General features: G+C 36.1%; 1 protein-coding gene across 6 annotated transcripts in view; it reads left to right on the top strand.

The window, feature by feature from the left end:
- The window catches only part of GRM1 (glutamate metabotropic receptor 1), a 373,819-nt gene that overhangs the window by 329,665 nt on the left and 25,356 nt on the right, over positions 1-18,798 (top strand). For all 6 annotated transcript variants that reach the window (XM_036906888.2, XM_036906889.2, XM_036906890.2 and 3 more), the window contains 2 exons: positions 1,064-1,190; positions 12,536-13,466. In XM_036906888.2, coding sequence (XP_036762783.2) covers positions 1,064-1,190; positions 12,536-13,466 — 1,058 coding nt within the window. The remainder of the gene's footprint in view (positions 1-1,063; positions 1,191-12,535; positions 13,467-18,798) is intronic.

Raw genomic sequence — 18,798 nt, 5'->3', positions numbered from 1 at the left:
AACTAAAGTCAAAAAGGTTAAGAAAGCGAGCAAGTTTACTAGACTCTGTGATGGACTGGGCCCCAACCTAATGTCAGGCCCTGAGTATTTGGAAAGAGTGCCATTTTATCGGATTTGCAAGGGGTTTTTAGGAGGGGTAATGTTATGCAAACACGTGTTGACTGATGGGCTGGCAATGACGTAAGCTAATTCTTACTGCCATGCTCTTTCCCAGAATTCTCTCTGCCCACCAAGGGGGCTAAACCACAATGCAGATTTAGTTTTATGACTTTATAATGAGGAAAGGTCACTTCAGCACACCCCAGGGGCATGCCCAGTTGGACTCTAACTTGTGGAATCTCTCCTCTTTTGTTGGTTTTACTCCTCTTGCTAGGGATTTTCTCACTGGTGGAAGAAGCTATTTGTAGTCCCAGCCTCTCTGTGGTCAACCTGACCTCTCCTCCTGCTTATCTCTGGCTTTCTGCCTAACACAACAATTTATATGATCTTCTGAATTCACTAGACTCACATGGCCAATAATAGGGTTATATTTTCTTAACCATCATTCTGTTTTCCTATATATAAAGTTGCTCAGACTTTCATGATTACAGCAAATATTTCACAATTTCTCAGATTTTATGAATTAAGGTCTTATTACCTAGAAACTTTTGTGGTCAAACATTCTTTCAGAGATAAGAAATGCATTTTTACTTTTCCAAGAAAAATTAATCCATTATATTAATATAAGTATTAATCAATGAATACAAATATTATATCAATATACATAAGGATAAAATTCAGCAGTTCCAGTTTTTAACTCTGCAAAAGAGAATGTAATTAATTCCTTTCCTAAAAGACATTAAAAAGCCTTCAAAGCCAGCATGGAATACATTGAAATTCACATGTGACCTCTAAGGTAATCAGGTATATTCTAATCCATGTGCTTAAGGTTCTTTGGCATATAGAAGTTCTTGAGAAGTTATTCTTTTCTTTTTAACTGTAGTATGAGAACAAGTCCTTACCTGACATAGAAGACTTTCTGGAGAACCCACCTTTAAAGCATATGAAATATCCTGTGTTACAGGTCATACGTAAAGGAGAAGTGAGTTGCTGCTGGATTTGCACAGCTTGCAAAGAGAATGAGTATGTGCAAGATGAATTCACCTGCAAAGCTTGTGACTTGGGGTGGTGGCCCAATGCAGACCTAACAGGTAGGAGTTCCTCCCTTGTGAACCTTGTCCCTGACTACTGGCCTCTCCAATGTGCCTGTTGTTTACAATACGAGCAATTAGCTCATACCTTTTTCAGGTTTACAGGGTGCACTTTTTAATTCTCATGTCAGAGTTCACATAAACCTATTGTTTTCCATGATCTATACTGAAAGGAAAGTTCATTGAAATGTAAATATAAGTGTATCAAAGGGTATTCTGTGGTAGAAGTTGTTTTCTGTTTTTTTTTAAAATTTTATGGTAAGATATATATATATATCATATGATATATATATATATATCATATATATATATATATCATATGTATATTCTTTTAGTTATCCAAATTTATATTTGCAAACATTTCTTGAACATCTATGTATGAAGCAATATTGCAGGCCCTAAATGTACAAATACAAGTGAAACATTGTCCCATTTTTACTTTGCTTAAAATTGGTCAAGGAAGAAACAAGTAAAAGATATAAAGTAGTTATTAATATAATAGAGTTATTTTTAATGTGCTGTAAAGTTTATTGAGCAGCCGAGAAAATGAAAGAAATCCCAGGCAGAAAGTGGACCATGGGAAACATGAAAGCATACAATAAATTAAAAAATGACTTCTTTTTTGGGGGGAAAACCATGGAGCAAGTATGTTGGGTTGGTTGGTAGACACAAGAGCCTAGTAGAGAAGTGTTTGGAAATGAGACTGGTTGAGTATGCAGGTGGTGGTTGGCAAAGGGCTTCTGCACGACCTTCTTGCAGGTGTTTAGACTTTGGCTTTAAGCAGAGGAAAACTTTGAAGGACTCAAAGTGGTGAATACCATCATATCTGTGTCTCAGAAAGATGCTCTGGGTGCCATTATAGAGAAAGGCAGTGAGATCAGCCTCAAAACAGAGAAGTTAGGAAGCAATTACACTGTTCCAAGTGATGATTAAAAGGGTATGAACTAGAGCAGCCGCAGCGTGAAGCGGAGTGAGTGAATGTCAGGGGTGACTGACCAGTAAAATCAACCAGACTCATTTGGTTGGACTATATGAGCTAATATTTCTTAAGAGCAATGTTCAGATATACAGATTTTATTTTCCCCTGACACTGTATGATCACACACATGAGAGGTGTCTCACAAATACTGTTCACAAAAATTTAAGAGTAATAGTGCCATAGAAACCTTTTCATCTGAGTACATAGAGACTCTGTCACCTGGCTAATGCAATCCCTCATTTTGGAAAGAGAAACCTGAAGTCTGAGAGGTATCCTTGTGTGTCCAAGGTCACACAACTAGTTAAAAGCAGAACCCAGTCCACTGACTCCTGATCCTGTGCCTCCCTGCGTGTCGTTGAATGTCATCAGAGAGGGTAACAGTCCTGAGTGTTGTTTACTTTTTCACTTGTTCCCAAATAAGACTTTGAAACTAAGAAATTGTGTGGCTAATTCAAAGCACATCAGAAATGGCTGGGTGGATAGAAACAGGTCACATAATAAAAATTACACTTATAAAGTCAGAGTACCTTGTAAAATGTAAATCCTGTTAGAAAAAAATTAGCTAAAATGAGTATCAGAAAGCTTTTGGAAATCACCTAGTACAAAGACCTTTTTTAAGAAAAAAATTAGATTAGAATATTTTTGAAGGTACAAACTGTACCTCATCTTTTTATTCTCTAGCTGAAAACTAGTTCTTGGCTTTAATGTGCCTAAAAATTATGCAGCAATTAGTCACCTGCAGAGATTCCCATTTATTATTTCTGAGATGGAACTCAGCAGATTCTGGGGCACTTAGTCCTTCTCCCGGCCTTTTGAAACATTATTCTGTGGGTCATAGCCTGGTGCCTTGAATAAAATAACTGCCTAATTAATGTTTGTGCTATTGAGAGAATTAGAAAGAAAACGGGACTCATCCAAGTTCATCTAGGTCAATGAAGTTGCTTAATAGCGAAGCCACTGTGAGAATCTGGGGATTTTTGTCCCTGCGTCTAATGCTCTTTAACTATATGTCATTTATGCCATGGTTACATTCAATGGGCTGGCTTAGAAAAGCTTTTCCAACCTGTTTTTGAACACAAGCCTCCTCTCGCATTCATACTATGTTTCCCTCCACATCTGTATCCCCTTTCAAAGTGTGTGCTTCCTGCTGGGCCTTTTTATCTTGAGTAAGCAGGTCCCCTTAGATCACCTTTGTGCATGAGAAGATTGACTTAATAGTCAATCCTCTCTGCAGTTTGAGACCACAGCAGGTTAGGAAGAGGCTTGAAGACAAAGCAAGTTTCTTTCTTGAATGGTTGTTAGAAGTCGGTAGTCCTGGCTCTGAAGGACAGAGTTTTTCTCCTGTTACATTGTTTTGGGCTTCTCCAAACTCCATTTTCACTTTAATTGGGGCTTATACATAAAAAGGAGCTTCTATCCTATTTTAGAATACTAAAATATAAAAATTTTAAATCTCTAATATGTTATAATGATGGAATTCAAAGTCATATATTTTATTCCCCAGAAATCTTCCATTATAGGCATACTGTTTGCCCATTGCCAAATAATTGCCACCATTGATTAGGGCTTTTTCATTTAGTAAAATATGTTTTAAAAATTCCTCCTTGACTGTAAATAGATGAATATTAATGCAATTATCTTTCTGAAGAATTTAATCTACTACCATCCATCATATGTATAAAAGTTCCTTTAACATTCAAAGGAGTAGAGCCAAGCAACCGCTCAGACTGCCTTTACCTAAAACCAACAGAAAAGTGGCTACTTTTGTATCATATATGTAGATTGTTAGTTAAAAAGAGAAACTGTTTTTTGGGGAAATGGTGTTTTTTACTGAAGGTGGATTTTGTTGAAATATGCTTAAAATCATTTTAGGAGATAACCATTTTCCATACATGCTTCAAAAACTAAGAGCATGTTTATGAGAGAGTTTTTATTTTCATTAGAAAATATCCTGGAGAAGGAACTTCATCTGAAACTAGACATGTAAACAGTCCATTATAACCTTTGATTTAAACATTAAATAACAAATAGAATTTCACCATGTAGGTAATTGAGATTAATATAACAGCATTAAGGAAAGCATTTCAATGAAGCCTGTTACACAGTCATGATGTATTACTGTAAATCTTATGTTTAGGGTCTTTCGGAATATATTTCTCTCATAATTACTACTTAGTTTTAATAGCACCTATTGATTCTGCATCCCTTTCAGTTTTAGAATTAAATCTCATTTGCCACTGGATGCCATGTCAGGCTCAGAGCAGGGGAGTGGGACCTGGCATGGCAGCAGTTGTGAAAAGAGAAAGCCTACATACAGGCAGAGAATACCAAAAATCAGTAGAAACACTCAGAGGAGTAAATGCATTATCTTTAAGTAGGTGTTTTATTTTCATGGGTGGATTTTTTCATTTAATTTTAGTTCAAAAGAGAAATTGCTTTTTGGGAAATGGTGTTTTTTACTGAAGGTGGATTTTGTTAAAATATGCTTAAAATCATTTTAGGAGATAACCATATTTCATACATACTTCAAAAACTCTAATATTAATGAATAAAAGCATGTTTATAAGGGAGTTTTTATTTTCATTAGAATATGTTGGCTTGGGGCTATGAAGAAAAACTGGTATGTTACTTAGCTGTTTCTTAGATGCTTTCTGGAGCTGTTAACAAATTTCTCATATTTTCTTCCTGGGAAAATGCACATTTTAGTTCAGCATTTAAATTTCACACTTTAATTCTTATAATGCATAAACAGGGATCTCTTCTGCCATGATATAACAACTTGACAGTAGTTCAGTAATTCATGGACCAATTATATGTAATACGCTACTACTTATTTCTTTTAGAAAATCAAAAAAGTAGACTATGCTGAATTTTATCATTAAAAAATAGAATATTATGTTATAAAAATTAATTAATTTAACTATTTTTCTCCATCCCAACAGTTACTGTGACTCTGCCATTTATTTAATTTTATATTATACACTACCACCTGCTTTGTGCCAGGTATTTTTTGAGAAACCTGGACACATGTGGGTGAATGAAACCAGCCTTATATCCTGGAGAAGGAAATTCATCTGTAACTAGACATGTAAACAGTCAATTATAACATTTGATTTAAACATTAAATAACAAATAGAATTTCATCATGTAGATAATTGAGATGAATATAATAGCATTAAGGAAAGCATTTCAATGAAGCCTGTTATGCAGTCATGAAGTATTACTGTAAATGTTATTCAATGCCCCAAGACATTTTGGGTAGAATAATTGTGACTTTTCTTTATTTCCTGATTCATATTAAATTAATCTTTAATTGGAAAGAAGTCTGAAATTAAATTTTAGCTTCCTCCAATGCATTTGAATCTTACAAGTGAGCCAATATTTGGTTCAAAAATTAGGAGTAACCCCCTGGTTCTCAGGTCAGATGTATTACCATTCTCTTGGATTTTGTTCAGTACCTGTAGTTTGCTTAGAGGAATCTGAGTTGTCTGATGAGCCTCGGTTCTCTCTGATAACTCTAGCCAAGGGCACTGCCACATCCTTACGTTCTTGGGGCTTTAGACATAGTTTGTGAAGCTCCCCTAAGAACTTCTCATTTGGGTCCTGAGGGCCAGGTGGGCTCAGGACACTCCTCTCCCCCGGTTGAAGTTACTCCCCACCCCTTCAGGTCTCTGTGTACCCAAATACACCTGGAGGATGGGAAACTCTTCTCTTTAAACCTCAAAACAGGACCAAAGAATCACATTACATGACATTTACTATTACATACATGGACAGCATGGGTATGCAGCTCATTCCCTCCAGATGTCAAAGCTAGCGTTTTCTCAAATTCAGGATGTCTAAGAAAATAAAAGAAGAAAGGAAAGAAGAAGAAAATGACTTTTAAGCTTATTCAAAATGTAACTGATCAGTACTAATCCCCAGGTTGTTCTGTGTTGGGTGGTCATAGACTGGGTATTTCTCCACATGGGGAAAAGAATCTAAGATCTTCACAAGAGATAAAGCAATCATAGCAGAGTTATAAGGATACTGTTTCCAGATGTTGTTAAGTCAAACTGCTGCTGTAAAAATACAATACTTATATCCCCTTATAGCATAAGGATGTTTTCTCTTCATTTATGTGTATAATACACTGTGTAGGACAGGCTTAATTTGCAGCTAGCCTTAGGCAATGCTATGACTTTTATGGAGATGTCTGAGTATTTATCTTTGACTCTTGGCTACATGAAGGGAACTGAGATTTATGATATGCAGTTTAAAATTTGAAACTCACTAGTGACAACCAGAGCTAGTTTGTTTACTGATGAATTCCACCTAGCATAGCTTATTAGACAGGCTAATTTGACCATGACTTGAGAATCATAAAAAAGACTTCACCAGGGACTTCTGCCTTGAACTGTCTCAAAGCCAGTATTCATTGTGCAGATTTTGGTAGCTCAACCCACAGATGAAGTATGTCCTTGTGGGAATAAGAATCTTAGAGAGCTTGCACCTGGCTATCTCTTGGTCCCTTGGTGCTTACCTGCATTGATTTCCTGTTACTGTACTACACATTTTGTCTTTAAATAAAAATACTACACGAGTACATTCTGTGAGTCTTCTGAATCCTCCCAAATATCTGAACTCATGAAACCTTTGTGTTTACAAAAGACTATCATTATACAAAATTCAGTGTAACATGTATAACATACATAAAAAACATACATAGCTTGATATAATTATTAAGTTAGAGTAATAGTTGTCTCTAGAAAAACCTAAGCCTAGGCAAACACTTACTAATAAGGAGAATTTAAAGACAAACTCAGATTCATATAGCTTTAAATAAGTAAAGAAGAAAAATATAAATAACCAAGAGTATACAAAGGAGAATATGATATATACAAGAATTTTCTTTAGATGGTCTTGTGCAGAAAACCATGTGTAGTCATTAGCTTACTCTAAGGTTCTTGAGTTAGCAGTCAACTTCCATGGGACTTCAGCTTCTACAGGTTCTCTGTGGAGCTTCAGTTTAAAATCACAAAAAGGTGTAACCTTTAACAATATTAAGGTTTCTTTTCATTTGTCAAGAAGGTTGGGAGGAAAGATAGTCTTGCATAGTTTAAATTCAAGAAAAAAATGTTCCAGTGAAAATGTCCTCAAATTACTACATTGCTAAGTTGTAACATGCTAACTAAGACCACAAAATTTAATTGTATTTTGGCCATTGTAAGTATTACAGCTTTTCAACAGGGAAATGCTTCAACCCATTCAGAAAATAAACACATTATTTAAACTACAGATCGTCCTTGATAGGATGGGGTTACATCCCAATAAACCATCATTAAGTTGAAAATCCATTTAATACACCTAACTACAGAATGTCAAACAACATAGCTTACCCTGGCCTCCATTAAATGTGCTCAGAAGACTCACCTTAACCTACAATTGGGCAAAATCATCTAACACAAAGCCTGTTTTGTAATAAAGTATTTGTGAATATTGCACATAATTTATTGAATTACTGAAAGTGAACAACAGAATGGATGTATGGAGAGAGAATTTTGTTAACCTTCATTATCATGTGGCTGACTGGGAGCTGCAGCTCACTGCCCAGTATCATGAGAGAGTATTGTACTGTGTATCACTAACCCAGGAAAAGATCAAAATTCAAAATTCAAAGTACAATTTCTATTAAATGCACGTTGCTTTCGCAGCATTGAAAAGTAGAAAAATCCTATATTGAACCATCATAAGTCAGAGACCAACTGTAGTACATACTCAAAAACCATACAGGAGCCCACTATCTATAATCCATTTGGAGTTACTCAAAGGGTCCTTTAGCAATTGTGTCATTCAATACCCCTACCTTCACAACTTTTCCAGATTTAGTTACAAATGAAGCATGAACTGCAATCCTGGAAATGTTTTCACATTAGTATTTAATTTTGTGAGCAATTTGTCCCTACTAGAATGAGTTATTTAATTTTTTCTGTTAGGATTTTATCCAACATGTATTGAATATCTTCTCTGGTGCTACCAGATAGCCATTATTGTTTTGTCAAATATTATCCTCATGCATCATACAACGTAATTATTCTGGCATTATGTTAAGAACTTTTCTGGCCAGATTTTGTGTACCTATAATTGAATCCTTGAACTACTCTATGGACTTGTTATTATTAATAAATTGTTTGTTGTTTTCTTTGAGACCCTTATGTAAGGACTTTGAGTCAGAGCAATCTTTTATCATGACCATCTCTAAACTATTTATATTATATTTCTAAGTATTTTTATAGTATCTATAGTTTTTATACCTTTTTTACTGTGCATCTCAAACTTTATGGCAGTCATTATTTCATGTAACATCAATACATCAAGAATTTAATGTTATTGTTTATTTTCAAAGAATATCTGAAGATGTTTTTTAAAAAATGTTTCTATGTCATATTAAATAAGTGAATTATTCTGAAAACATATTAGCTATTAGTTTTTATCTGCTCTTTTAACAATTTGATATGCCACAGAGAAGACTACGATTTAATTATTAGAAAAATTTAGATTGTGGGAAAATATTATATGTTAAGCCTGGCTGGTTCCCTTTTTATTTTTAGTATGAGACCCATAGTAAAACAATATTAAGTTAATCAAGATTTCATACTGGAGTGTTCAAAATTCTTTTCTGGATAGGGACACTTCTTGAATGATGTAAACACAAATTCCAAGATTCTGTTCCATTGATTAAGATTTATAGAGCTGCTGTATTATGAATATTACATCAGTGAATAAAAATATGGGAAGAAGTTGCAACAATTCATAAAGCTAATTAGCTAGTATATATCAGATGGTTTCTATTAATAATGGGGATTTATTACATATAGTAATATTAGACTTAAAGAACTTGTACACAACCTAAAGATATTTTGACTAATTTAGTTTATGCCAGCATTTGTCCTTACGCAAGGACACTAAGTATTGACTATTGAATTAAGAGGTTGGCTTTAATGAGAAAATTAGTTTTCTATTGCTCTGTAAAATTATCCCAAAACTTAGTTGTTTAAAACAATACACATTTATTATATCACAGTTTCTGCAGGTCAGGAACATAAACATATTTTAGCTAGGTCCTCTGCCTCACAGTCTTTCACAAGGCTGAGGTGAGGTGACAACTAGGGATGGGGTCTAATCTGGAGGTCTGATTGTAGAAGGGTATACTGGCAAACTCACATATATGGTTATTGGCTGGATTTAAATCTCAAAGATTGTTGGACTGAGGGCTTCAGGTTTTTTGGTGGTTGTTGATTGGGGACTGCCCTCAACATGTCAGGTTGTTTCATCAGAGCCAACAAGAGAGTTTGCTACTAAGATGAAAGTCATTATCTTATATAACCTAATTATGGGAGTGAAATCCCTTCAACTTTTCTATATTCTATTTTCTATAGAATAGAAGCAAGTCATAGGGCTTGTTCATACTCAGGGGGAAGAGATTGCACAAGTACATGAATCTCAGGAGGTGGGGATAGCTGGGACCATCTTGCAAGCTACATACCATAATGAGTAATGGTTCTTTGATATGTGTTATGATGTTGAGTCAATATATCTAGGTCATGGTACATTATTTCCATTAGTTATACAAAAAAAGAAAGATTTATGATAATCTAGGTACCTGTGATTAGATATGCTTCTGTGCTCTGTTCCAGTTTTCTTCCTATTTCTGTGGAGTCTTTTCTCCATAGAGATTCTGAGATGAAAAGTACATTTTTTAGATCATTTCTCCAATAATATATAGTATAGATATTTTCATGACTAGAGCAGCTGTAATTTGATCATATATAGGAAGTATAGTACATAATATCTGGAAGTAAATCCTACCTATTAAATCTGAGGGGTTTGTGTCACAGAGAATAATACATCCTTCCGATAATCATTTCAGAGTACCAGTTGTAGGTTGGGGCATTAAATTGTTAAAGATTTTCACTATCTTAGTGATTTTATCAAACCAAGATATCTATCTGAGGTTAAATTAATATTGAGATTATTGGTAGACATAAAGGTACCTATGTCAGTAAGAAGAAGCTATGGGTTCCCTTGGGAGTTCAAAGGGAGGAAAGGGAATCCTTGGGTGCCAGTGGATCTCTTGCAGTTAAGTCATTAGTCAGATTTTGGATAGCTGTTCTTCTGAAGTGTAGCTAACCTGGGCAACTGGTTCTTTGAATGACACTTTTCTGTGTAGTATCTGTAAGGTTTTCACATCTATAGGCTCCTGAATCATAAAGAATAAGGGGCCTTTTAGCTGTTTTACCTACAGATCATAATAATATTGATTTCTAGCTTATTTACTTTTTAAGTCTATCTGGAAATATCTAGTCACATATTGGGTATTTTCTAAGTGGTCATTTTATATTTTAAGAGTTTTTTTTTGTTTTTGATTCCTCTAATTCAGGTCTGAGTCCATTTATAGGAAGAGAGGATATAATTGTTCTTATGTCAGCTGTTGCATGTACCCCAGACTTGACTGAAGGTTTCCCAAGTCTATCTTTCACCTTTATTAATTTATAATTTTGAATCTTTATTAATAGAAAAGGTTCTAAAATTGTCTTATGTAATGCATTTTCTGTTTGTATTTTTAAAAGTTCTGTACCACTGGGTTTTTTAAACCTTCTCATTTCTAATCCACTACTCTTAACTTTTTTTCCCATGAGTTTAACAATTAATTGAATTAGTTGTTATGTATCTGTAGTGCAAGACAATTAATAAGAATCCTGAATTCTGCAGGAAATACTTTGCCTGTATCCCTGAAGTTTAGAAAAATCATTAATTATGGCTCTTAATTTGGCCCTAGATCAGTGCTTCAGTTCAGCTTCTGTAGATCTTATTTGTGTTCTGGAAGTTCAAAATGCTGTATTTTTTTTCTAATGAAAACTCTGAGGACAGAACAGCTCATTCACAAAATCAGGTAAGGTTGCACAGGAAAAGAAAGAAGTGCAGAGAGTAGCTTTCGGAAGTTTATAAAGGCCTTGACAAAGATGACTTTGGAATCTGAATTTTATTAGCAACCTCTGTATGCCAATTAAAGGAGCTGAATATTGTCTATTCAGTATTTTATCTCCTAATTTGCCTATAGCCTCTCTTAAATATTTAGATTTGTTGGTTGGGTCATATCAAAAGTCCCCCATAATAGTCATTGTTATTCTCTCTCTTTGTCTACCTATCTGATTACCTTCCTAAACTTTATCAAGGAAATGAGAAGATTTAGGATTAAAATGTGACTTTTTATAGGAAGCAGTTCTTCAGGAGAGTTTGAGACTGACATAGACAAACCCCTGACACACGAGAGGGAGAGAAGCCACGTGGTCAGTCAAGAGTGTGTGCTTGTGAATGGCAGGCACTCATTTATTAACTGTGAGTGTGTTCCTGAGGGCTAACATTGACTGGCTGGCATGCAAAAACCTTGCTTGCTGAGGGGAGCTGCCAATTAAACAGGTTTAAAACAGGTTTGGGTGGTTCCTTGTTCCCATGGCTACAGAACAATAAGTCTTTTTCTAAATTTATGGAAATATTTTTATTCTCAGAATTTAAGAAGTACTGGCTCAGAACAACACAAATTCCTGTGAAGGGGTATTTCCAGGACCCAACTAAATTTTCTCCCTGTGGAATATAAAACAGACTTTGCTTTCCATCTCAAGGGAAAAGATAAGCCAGGCATTTAGGAATGCAGGGCTGTACCTCCTTTTAAAAGAGGAGTGAGGGGAGATTTCATTCTTCCTTGGTATGTCTATTAGAGGCTGATAATTCAAAGGACCTCAGATGCCACATACAGACCCTACATAACTGAAGGGTTTAAACTTAAGATGAGTAATTTAATATATGGTAAATAGGAGATACAATCTGTCCAAAGAATTCAAATGAAATTTATGTTTAGAACACCCTGCTGGCCAAAAAGATACTTGACTATGAGCTGAACTTCCTTCTGGATAGCTACATAAAAATAAAATTTTTTTATTACTTATTTATTCTATTACATTATCAGCATTCAACCTTCATTGGAAACACAGTTTAGCTCCTTCTTTTTCTTTTCTTAACCAAGAGCATAGAACCAAGTTCCACCCACAAGGTCACATCCATTTATAATGCTGGTGTTGGCTTATTTTTATAGGCTCAAGTTTGTCACGCAGCTGGTGAAGAGAGTAGGTTTGGGAACATGACTGTCCAGAGAAAGGCAATGGTGTGAATTGATTTGTGTAACATTGAGGCATGTTTTTAAAAGAATTAAAGTAATATAAATCATGGAAGGTACAAATACAGTTATGCCACTGGCAATTTGTAAGCACTGTTATGACTGATCAGCAGAAACTTTGGATTTGTTTAAAAACTCTTCTTGTCATCATAGGCTGTGAACCCATTCCTGTCCGCTATCTTGAGTGGAGCAATATAGAATCCATCATCGCCATCGCCTTCTCCTGCCTGGGCATCCTTGTCACCTTGTTCGTCACCCTCATCTTTGTGCTGTATCGGGACACACCCGTTGTCAAGTCCTCCAGTCGGGAGCTCTGCTACATTATCCTAGCTGGCATCTTCCTCGGCTATGTGTGCCCTTTCACTCTCATCGCCAAACCTACCACCACATCCTGCTACCTCCAGCGCCTCCTGGTTGGCCTCTCCTCTGCCATGTGCTACTCTGCTTTGGTGACCAAAACCAATCGCATTGCGCGCATCCTAGCTGGCAGCAAGAAGAAGATCTGCACCCGGAAGCCCAGGTTCATGAGTGCCTGGGCCCAGGTGATCATCGCTTCAATTCTGATTAGTGTGCAGCTAACTCTGGTGGTGACTCTGATCATCATGGAGCCCCCTATGCCCATTCTGTCCTACCCAAGTATCAAGGAAGTCTACCTTATCTGCAATACCAGCAACCTGGGTGTGGTGGCCCCTGTGGGCTACAATGGACTCCTCATCATGAGCTGTACCTACTATGCCTTCAAGACCCGCAATGTGCCCGCCAACTTCAACGAGGCCAAATATATTGCCTTCACCATGTACACCACCTGCATCATCTGGCTGGCTTTTGTGCCCATTTACTTTGGGAGCAACTACAAGATAATCACTACCTGCTTTGCAGTGAGCCTCAGTGTAACGGTGGCCCTGGGGTGCATGTTCACTCCCAAGATGTACATCATTATTGCCAAGCCCGAGAGGAATGTCCGCAGTGCCTTCACCACCTCTGATGTAGTCCGCATGCATGTTGGCGATGGCAAGCTGCCCTGCCGATCCAACACCTTCCTCAACATCTTCCGAAGAAAGAAACCAGGGGCGGGAAATGCCAAGTGAGTTGTCTAACCCAGGTTTGCCATTCTCTCTCCCCTTTCTATTTTCATCTATGTGACTAAGTCATGTTCTTCCATTTCCCCAATGTTTTTCATTTCCTTTCTTAATCTTTGCTCCATTCTTTTTTCAACTCTCTTATGGCCCTGTAGTAGGAATATCGTACTTTGTTCTCATTCCTTTGAAAGAGCAAGGAGCATGAAGCAGCTGTCAGCTGAGCATGTCCCTGTTCTTACCCAGGATCTGCAGCTTCTGTTTGGCCAATAATTTTCACCCTCCCATGTGTTTTCCCTCTATGGAACATCAACACTTCTCTAGCAGCTGGTCAGAGATGCAAATTCTAGTTCTAATTTCTAGTTTAGGTCATGGTTGAAAATAGTTTCTGATTTACTTTTATCACTCTGGAGTCATGCCATTACTAATCTGGGGATGGCGAGGAAGGAAATTAAGTACCTGGGGGAAATTTGACTATTTTAAAAATGGAATGCACCTGAGGGCCAGGTAGGTCCTGAAATAAGACCCCTTAAGCAATTGTCCCACCATGTCCCTGTTATTTATTGACCTTTAATGTATACTGCAATAAAGATATTCCATAATGCTACACACGCATTGAACTATCTCTACTGCAAGGTCATGATCAGAATGGTTTCCTGGCCCTAAAACACCTGAAGAAATAAGGAACCAGGTAAAGGTGGTGAGCCCTAAACTCAAGAGTCCAGAGTATTTTTATTCTGGTAATTCTTCTTGAGTAGTTTGTATAATAAATACTTCCCTATCTTCTTCCTGACTCTGTATTGCAAAAAGCATATGTTAAAATTTATGTGTCATCTCTTTGTGATGAAAACAAATGCCATGTAACATTTACAATTTTAAAAATGACATGGGTAAAGTTCTAAAGATAATGGAATTATCCCCAAACTAATCAATTTTCCTGTTAGCAGTATGAATTTTACCTTTTGAAACAATCCTTTAAAAGTGGCAAATTTTAATGGAAATACTTAGAATATATACATTGTTTTATAACTATCCCACTCACCCGAACAAGCCAGCAAGGTAAGAGAGATGCTGTTTCCCCCATTTTGGAGGTGAGGAAATTAAATCACTGTGAATTTGTGTGATGCATAACTGTGGTTCCACTTAGCCATTCTTTGCCTCAGTCTCATAAATGGCACGTAATTTCTCATCTTAATGTATGTCAAAAAATCTACCTAGTGCAAACCTCTAGACTTTGTACCATTACTTACCAAGTAGCACTAAGGGCATCATTTCTGCAAATCAGATAATTGGCTTGAGGACCAAATGAGGGAGTCTATGGGGAAAATATATTTTTGAAATCTGTGAAGTCATTATTATTTCAAATAAAGACATCCCTCATTTTTTTCAGCATTCAGGGTGAAGCCAGTAATTTATACATATTTCTCACTGTACCAGTTTCAAGTTCTTCATAAGATGCTGGTCATAAAAGTTGCTTTGTCATTGTTTCCCCTTGCCATGACATCTCGCACTAGCAAACGTCCCTGTGGCAGCAGCCTCCCGGCAGGAGAGCAAACTAACAGTGCCATGAAATGAGGAAAATTAAAAAAAAATAGTCCATGACACAGAGTCTAGCTGTAAAATGCCATAGGGATTTTCATTAAGAGGAAAGGAACAAGAGGAAATAAAATGAAAGTAAGGGAGAAACTCTAAACTGGAATGTTTGTAGGAACTAAGAGATTCTCATTATTGTATCCCATATGGCCTTATGAGGGTTCCATTCCACCACCCTCCATGATCTAGCTCACTGTGTCTTAACTTTTCTGTGTTTATTGTGGTTCTTCAGGGACTTTCATATGATTTTTGGCCATGAGTCATTTCTGAAAACTGTTCTTCTAACCATTTAATGAAAGAGATCAAGATAAGTGATTGAGTGATATCATGTGTTGATACCTGGAAATGTGCGTTTTTAAAAGATTTCCCAGTAACTTGGTGTACAAACAGATATTGGGGCCTGTCCAGAAGACCAGTGAGTACACAGTGCTCACTACTGGCAGAAGATGGAGCTATCTGGTGTTACTTTAACAATGCTTAACACTTCCGTAGCAGCCAGGAATGGCTCTGCTTTCTGATCACCTTTCCATACCTGGAGCTGCTCTCCTAAGAAACCAAGAATATTCCCTTCACTATTATGAATTAAGAAATTAATTTCATTTGGGATCTTCTTTTGAGAGAAAAATTAGCTTGGTCTAAATTGGATTCGTTATCCAGGAAGTGCTTGCTTTTGTTTAACTATTTTTATTTTTTTGCGTAACTATTGGCTGAATTTATCAAGCACTATCAGATTACTGTGGTAAGAAATATGCTTCTAATGAATACTTACAACATGAAGTTTTCTTAGTACAATCTAGCTTCTCCAGGGTGTGCTACACAGCTGAGCTCACCCACAGAGGGTATTTGAAGCTCAACTTCCATTAAAAACAACCATTCATCTACTCATTTTTCTCATTTGCTCTGCTGTTGCTTCTCTTGTAACTCCCCCTGTAATTTTAAAATACAACAATAATCCCCATGCCTATGTTTTTACCTTTTTATTGCTGTTTTATGTTTTCCTGTTTTGTCTCCAAAGTTACAAAAAACACAAACAATCTAGTACTTTCTACAGCAACAAAATCTAGTGTATTTTCTATAGCAACAAAATCTAGCAGAGTTTTGCCAACTGAAGCAAAGGGCTGAAAACTCTAGAGAACACATCACCCAGTGAGTTTATTGCCATTCTGGACGTGTAATTCCTACATTTATGGTGCACGGAGGGTGTTCAGCAGCCTGCATATGCAGCTATAAACACAGAACAGATGCTGGAATGAAGAGCTTCCAACCAATCTGTCTGAATATTACTCTGAGGTGTTGCCAAGTCCAACTACATTCTCCTAACAGGCTGTTTCTGACATACATGGGAAGGATGATGTTAGGCCTATTTCTGCAAAGTTTACTGCAATTTGTTAATCATATTCACAGCCAAATATCTGACGTACCAAAGGGTTGGTCGCTAGCTTTACATTTTTTGAAAATGTAACTTAGGAGAGGTTTAATCAATAAACTGTATGTTTGGGTTACTTGAGTTATTTATAGTTAGAAGTCTTGATAGCATGATCCTCCCCTGGAAGATCATTGAATAGTATAATTGCCTTTGAAATCTTTAATTTCTTTAGCTGTTAATTTAATGTATTTCAACGGGAAAATATTCAGGCTTACCCAAATATATAAAGAAATTGGTAAAATTCACTTTCTTGGTAATAGAAGAAATACAGAAATCCATAAACATTCATTATTAAGTAAATTAATTGGAACCAAGTTGTTCATTGCTTTTTTAAAACAAAATGAGTTAACATTATGCAACTGAAAAAATATTATGTAAATAACATGCTTCCTTAAAAAAAATAGTTATATTAAAGGCTAAATGTCAAACTAACATTTCCAGTTATTTCTGGATAAGTAACCTCAATGAGTACCAAACAGTTTTAATGTCACATGAAACTGAAATGTGACAATACATTCCTATGTATAACAGAATGCATAACATAACATAACAGACATAACAGAATGCAGAACTAAAAACAATTAAAACCACAAAAAAGGCATGAGATTGGTTCAAGGAAGTAATTTTAAAACACAGGTTCCTAAGTAGATAGAATATTACTATATTCCTGTGATTGTTTCTTAAGCATTTGAATATATGTTTTTATTGAGTGCAAAAGCTAAGTGAAATCTGAATGGAATGGTGCTCTGAAGAAATTTTCTTCTTTGTCACTAGGAACATTTCTTGTCCACAAGTAGAAGTAAGCAAGCCTGTAGCCTTGAGGATTTTGCCTGGGAAAGTATTTTGATTTGTTTTTCCTGCTTTGATCATGAAAGGAAAAATGAGAGTGAGTGAGCAGACATCACAGTCAAGTAGAGATACCACATTCTCTTTCACAGAAAGAAGTCATTCACTGCTCTAACTTGCAAATGAGAAAATCTTCCATTTAAATTTTTTTCTCCCATGATCATATAATAAATGGCTTTAAAAGTTATTGTAATTCTTCACTTGCTTGCATAGTCAATAAGTTTTTTATCAAAGTACTTGTCATAGAATTTTGCTACTTGATAGGAACACTGATGGAGGATCTTCTCTGATCATTCATTTATTCAAACAATCATTGATTCAACAGTAAGCTTCAAAGCACTTAGGTACTTGATATGCTGCTAGATAATATTCAGGATTAAAAAAGGTATAAGAGGCAGGTACTGACTGCACCAATCCTGCAATATGGTAAGGGAGACACTCAAAAATATAACTAAATATACTGGGTTAGATGCCATAATAAAGAACAAATGCAACATTTTGAATATCTAGAGGAAAGAGCTAAATCCAGCTAATGGAACAGTATCTGTGGAAGATAGGGAAAATATTTCTTAATAAAAGTGGCATTTGACCTTAATCTTGAGCGATATTTTTCAACAGGAGAAACTGTGCTATAATGAGATGATTTCACATACACAAAGTAATCTAAGTGAAAATTCAGAAATGGTAATGTACTTTCAGGTCACAACATGGAATCTGGTATGAATGAAGTACATGGAGAGGTATAGTGGTAGGTAAATTTGTAAGTACAGAAAGAGGACAAACTGTAGATAATTACCAATATTCTAAGAATAAGCTTAAGTATTTTTTTAATATTAACCAAAGGTTCATTAAAGATTTTTGTGAAGTTTCATGATCACATGTAAGCTTTACAGCAAGAGATTGACTATAGGAAGACTAGTTAATGCAGTGCTGCAATAATCCACATGACAGGTTAAAAATGAAATCCCTAAACTAGAGTAATAGAACGAAAGTCATACAAGGCATGCATGCAAAAAAGTTCCCTGAGCTTGAGTCAGTGGAATTGGAATATTGGTTTGGGGAAAGGAAGGAAGGAAGGAACGAAAAACAGAATACAACTCTCATAATGTGAGCCTGGGTGGCTGGAAAAATACAGCAACTGTAAAAACGTATCGGGAACGCAGGAGTGGGACTGGGGAGATGCTGATGAGCTGAGTTTCAGTTATTAATTAGAAGGGCGGTAAAGGCATCCAGATAGAGGCATCTGTGTTACTTACCAAGTTAAGTCAAAAGCTCAAGAGAAAAGTCTGAGCCAAAGCTCTAGATCTGAGGCTTCATTTTCAGGGTGTTTACAGTGGCCAAAAGAATGATATGAGATGAGAAAAAGAGAAAATAGGAGGAGGAACATAAGGGAACATTTCCACTAAAGAGATGAGATAAATAAGGGAATCTGAGGGTAATAAACAAAACAGAATCATAAAGCATGGGGGATACAG

Source organism: Manis pentadactyla, chromosome 12 (genome assembly GCF_030020395.1).
Source record: "Manis pentadactyla isolate mManPen7 chromosome 12, mManPen7.hap1, whole genome shotgun sequence".
In the NCBI taxonomy this organism is placed as follows: domain Eukaryota; kingdom Metazoa; phylum Chordata; class Mammalia; order Pholidota; family Manidae; genus Manis; species Manis pentadactyla.
The sequence above is the reverse complement of the archived record's forward strand: the minus strand, read 5'-3'. Positions and strand labels throughout refer to the sequence as shown.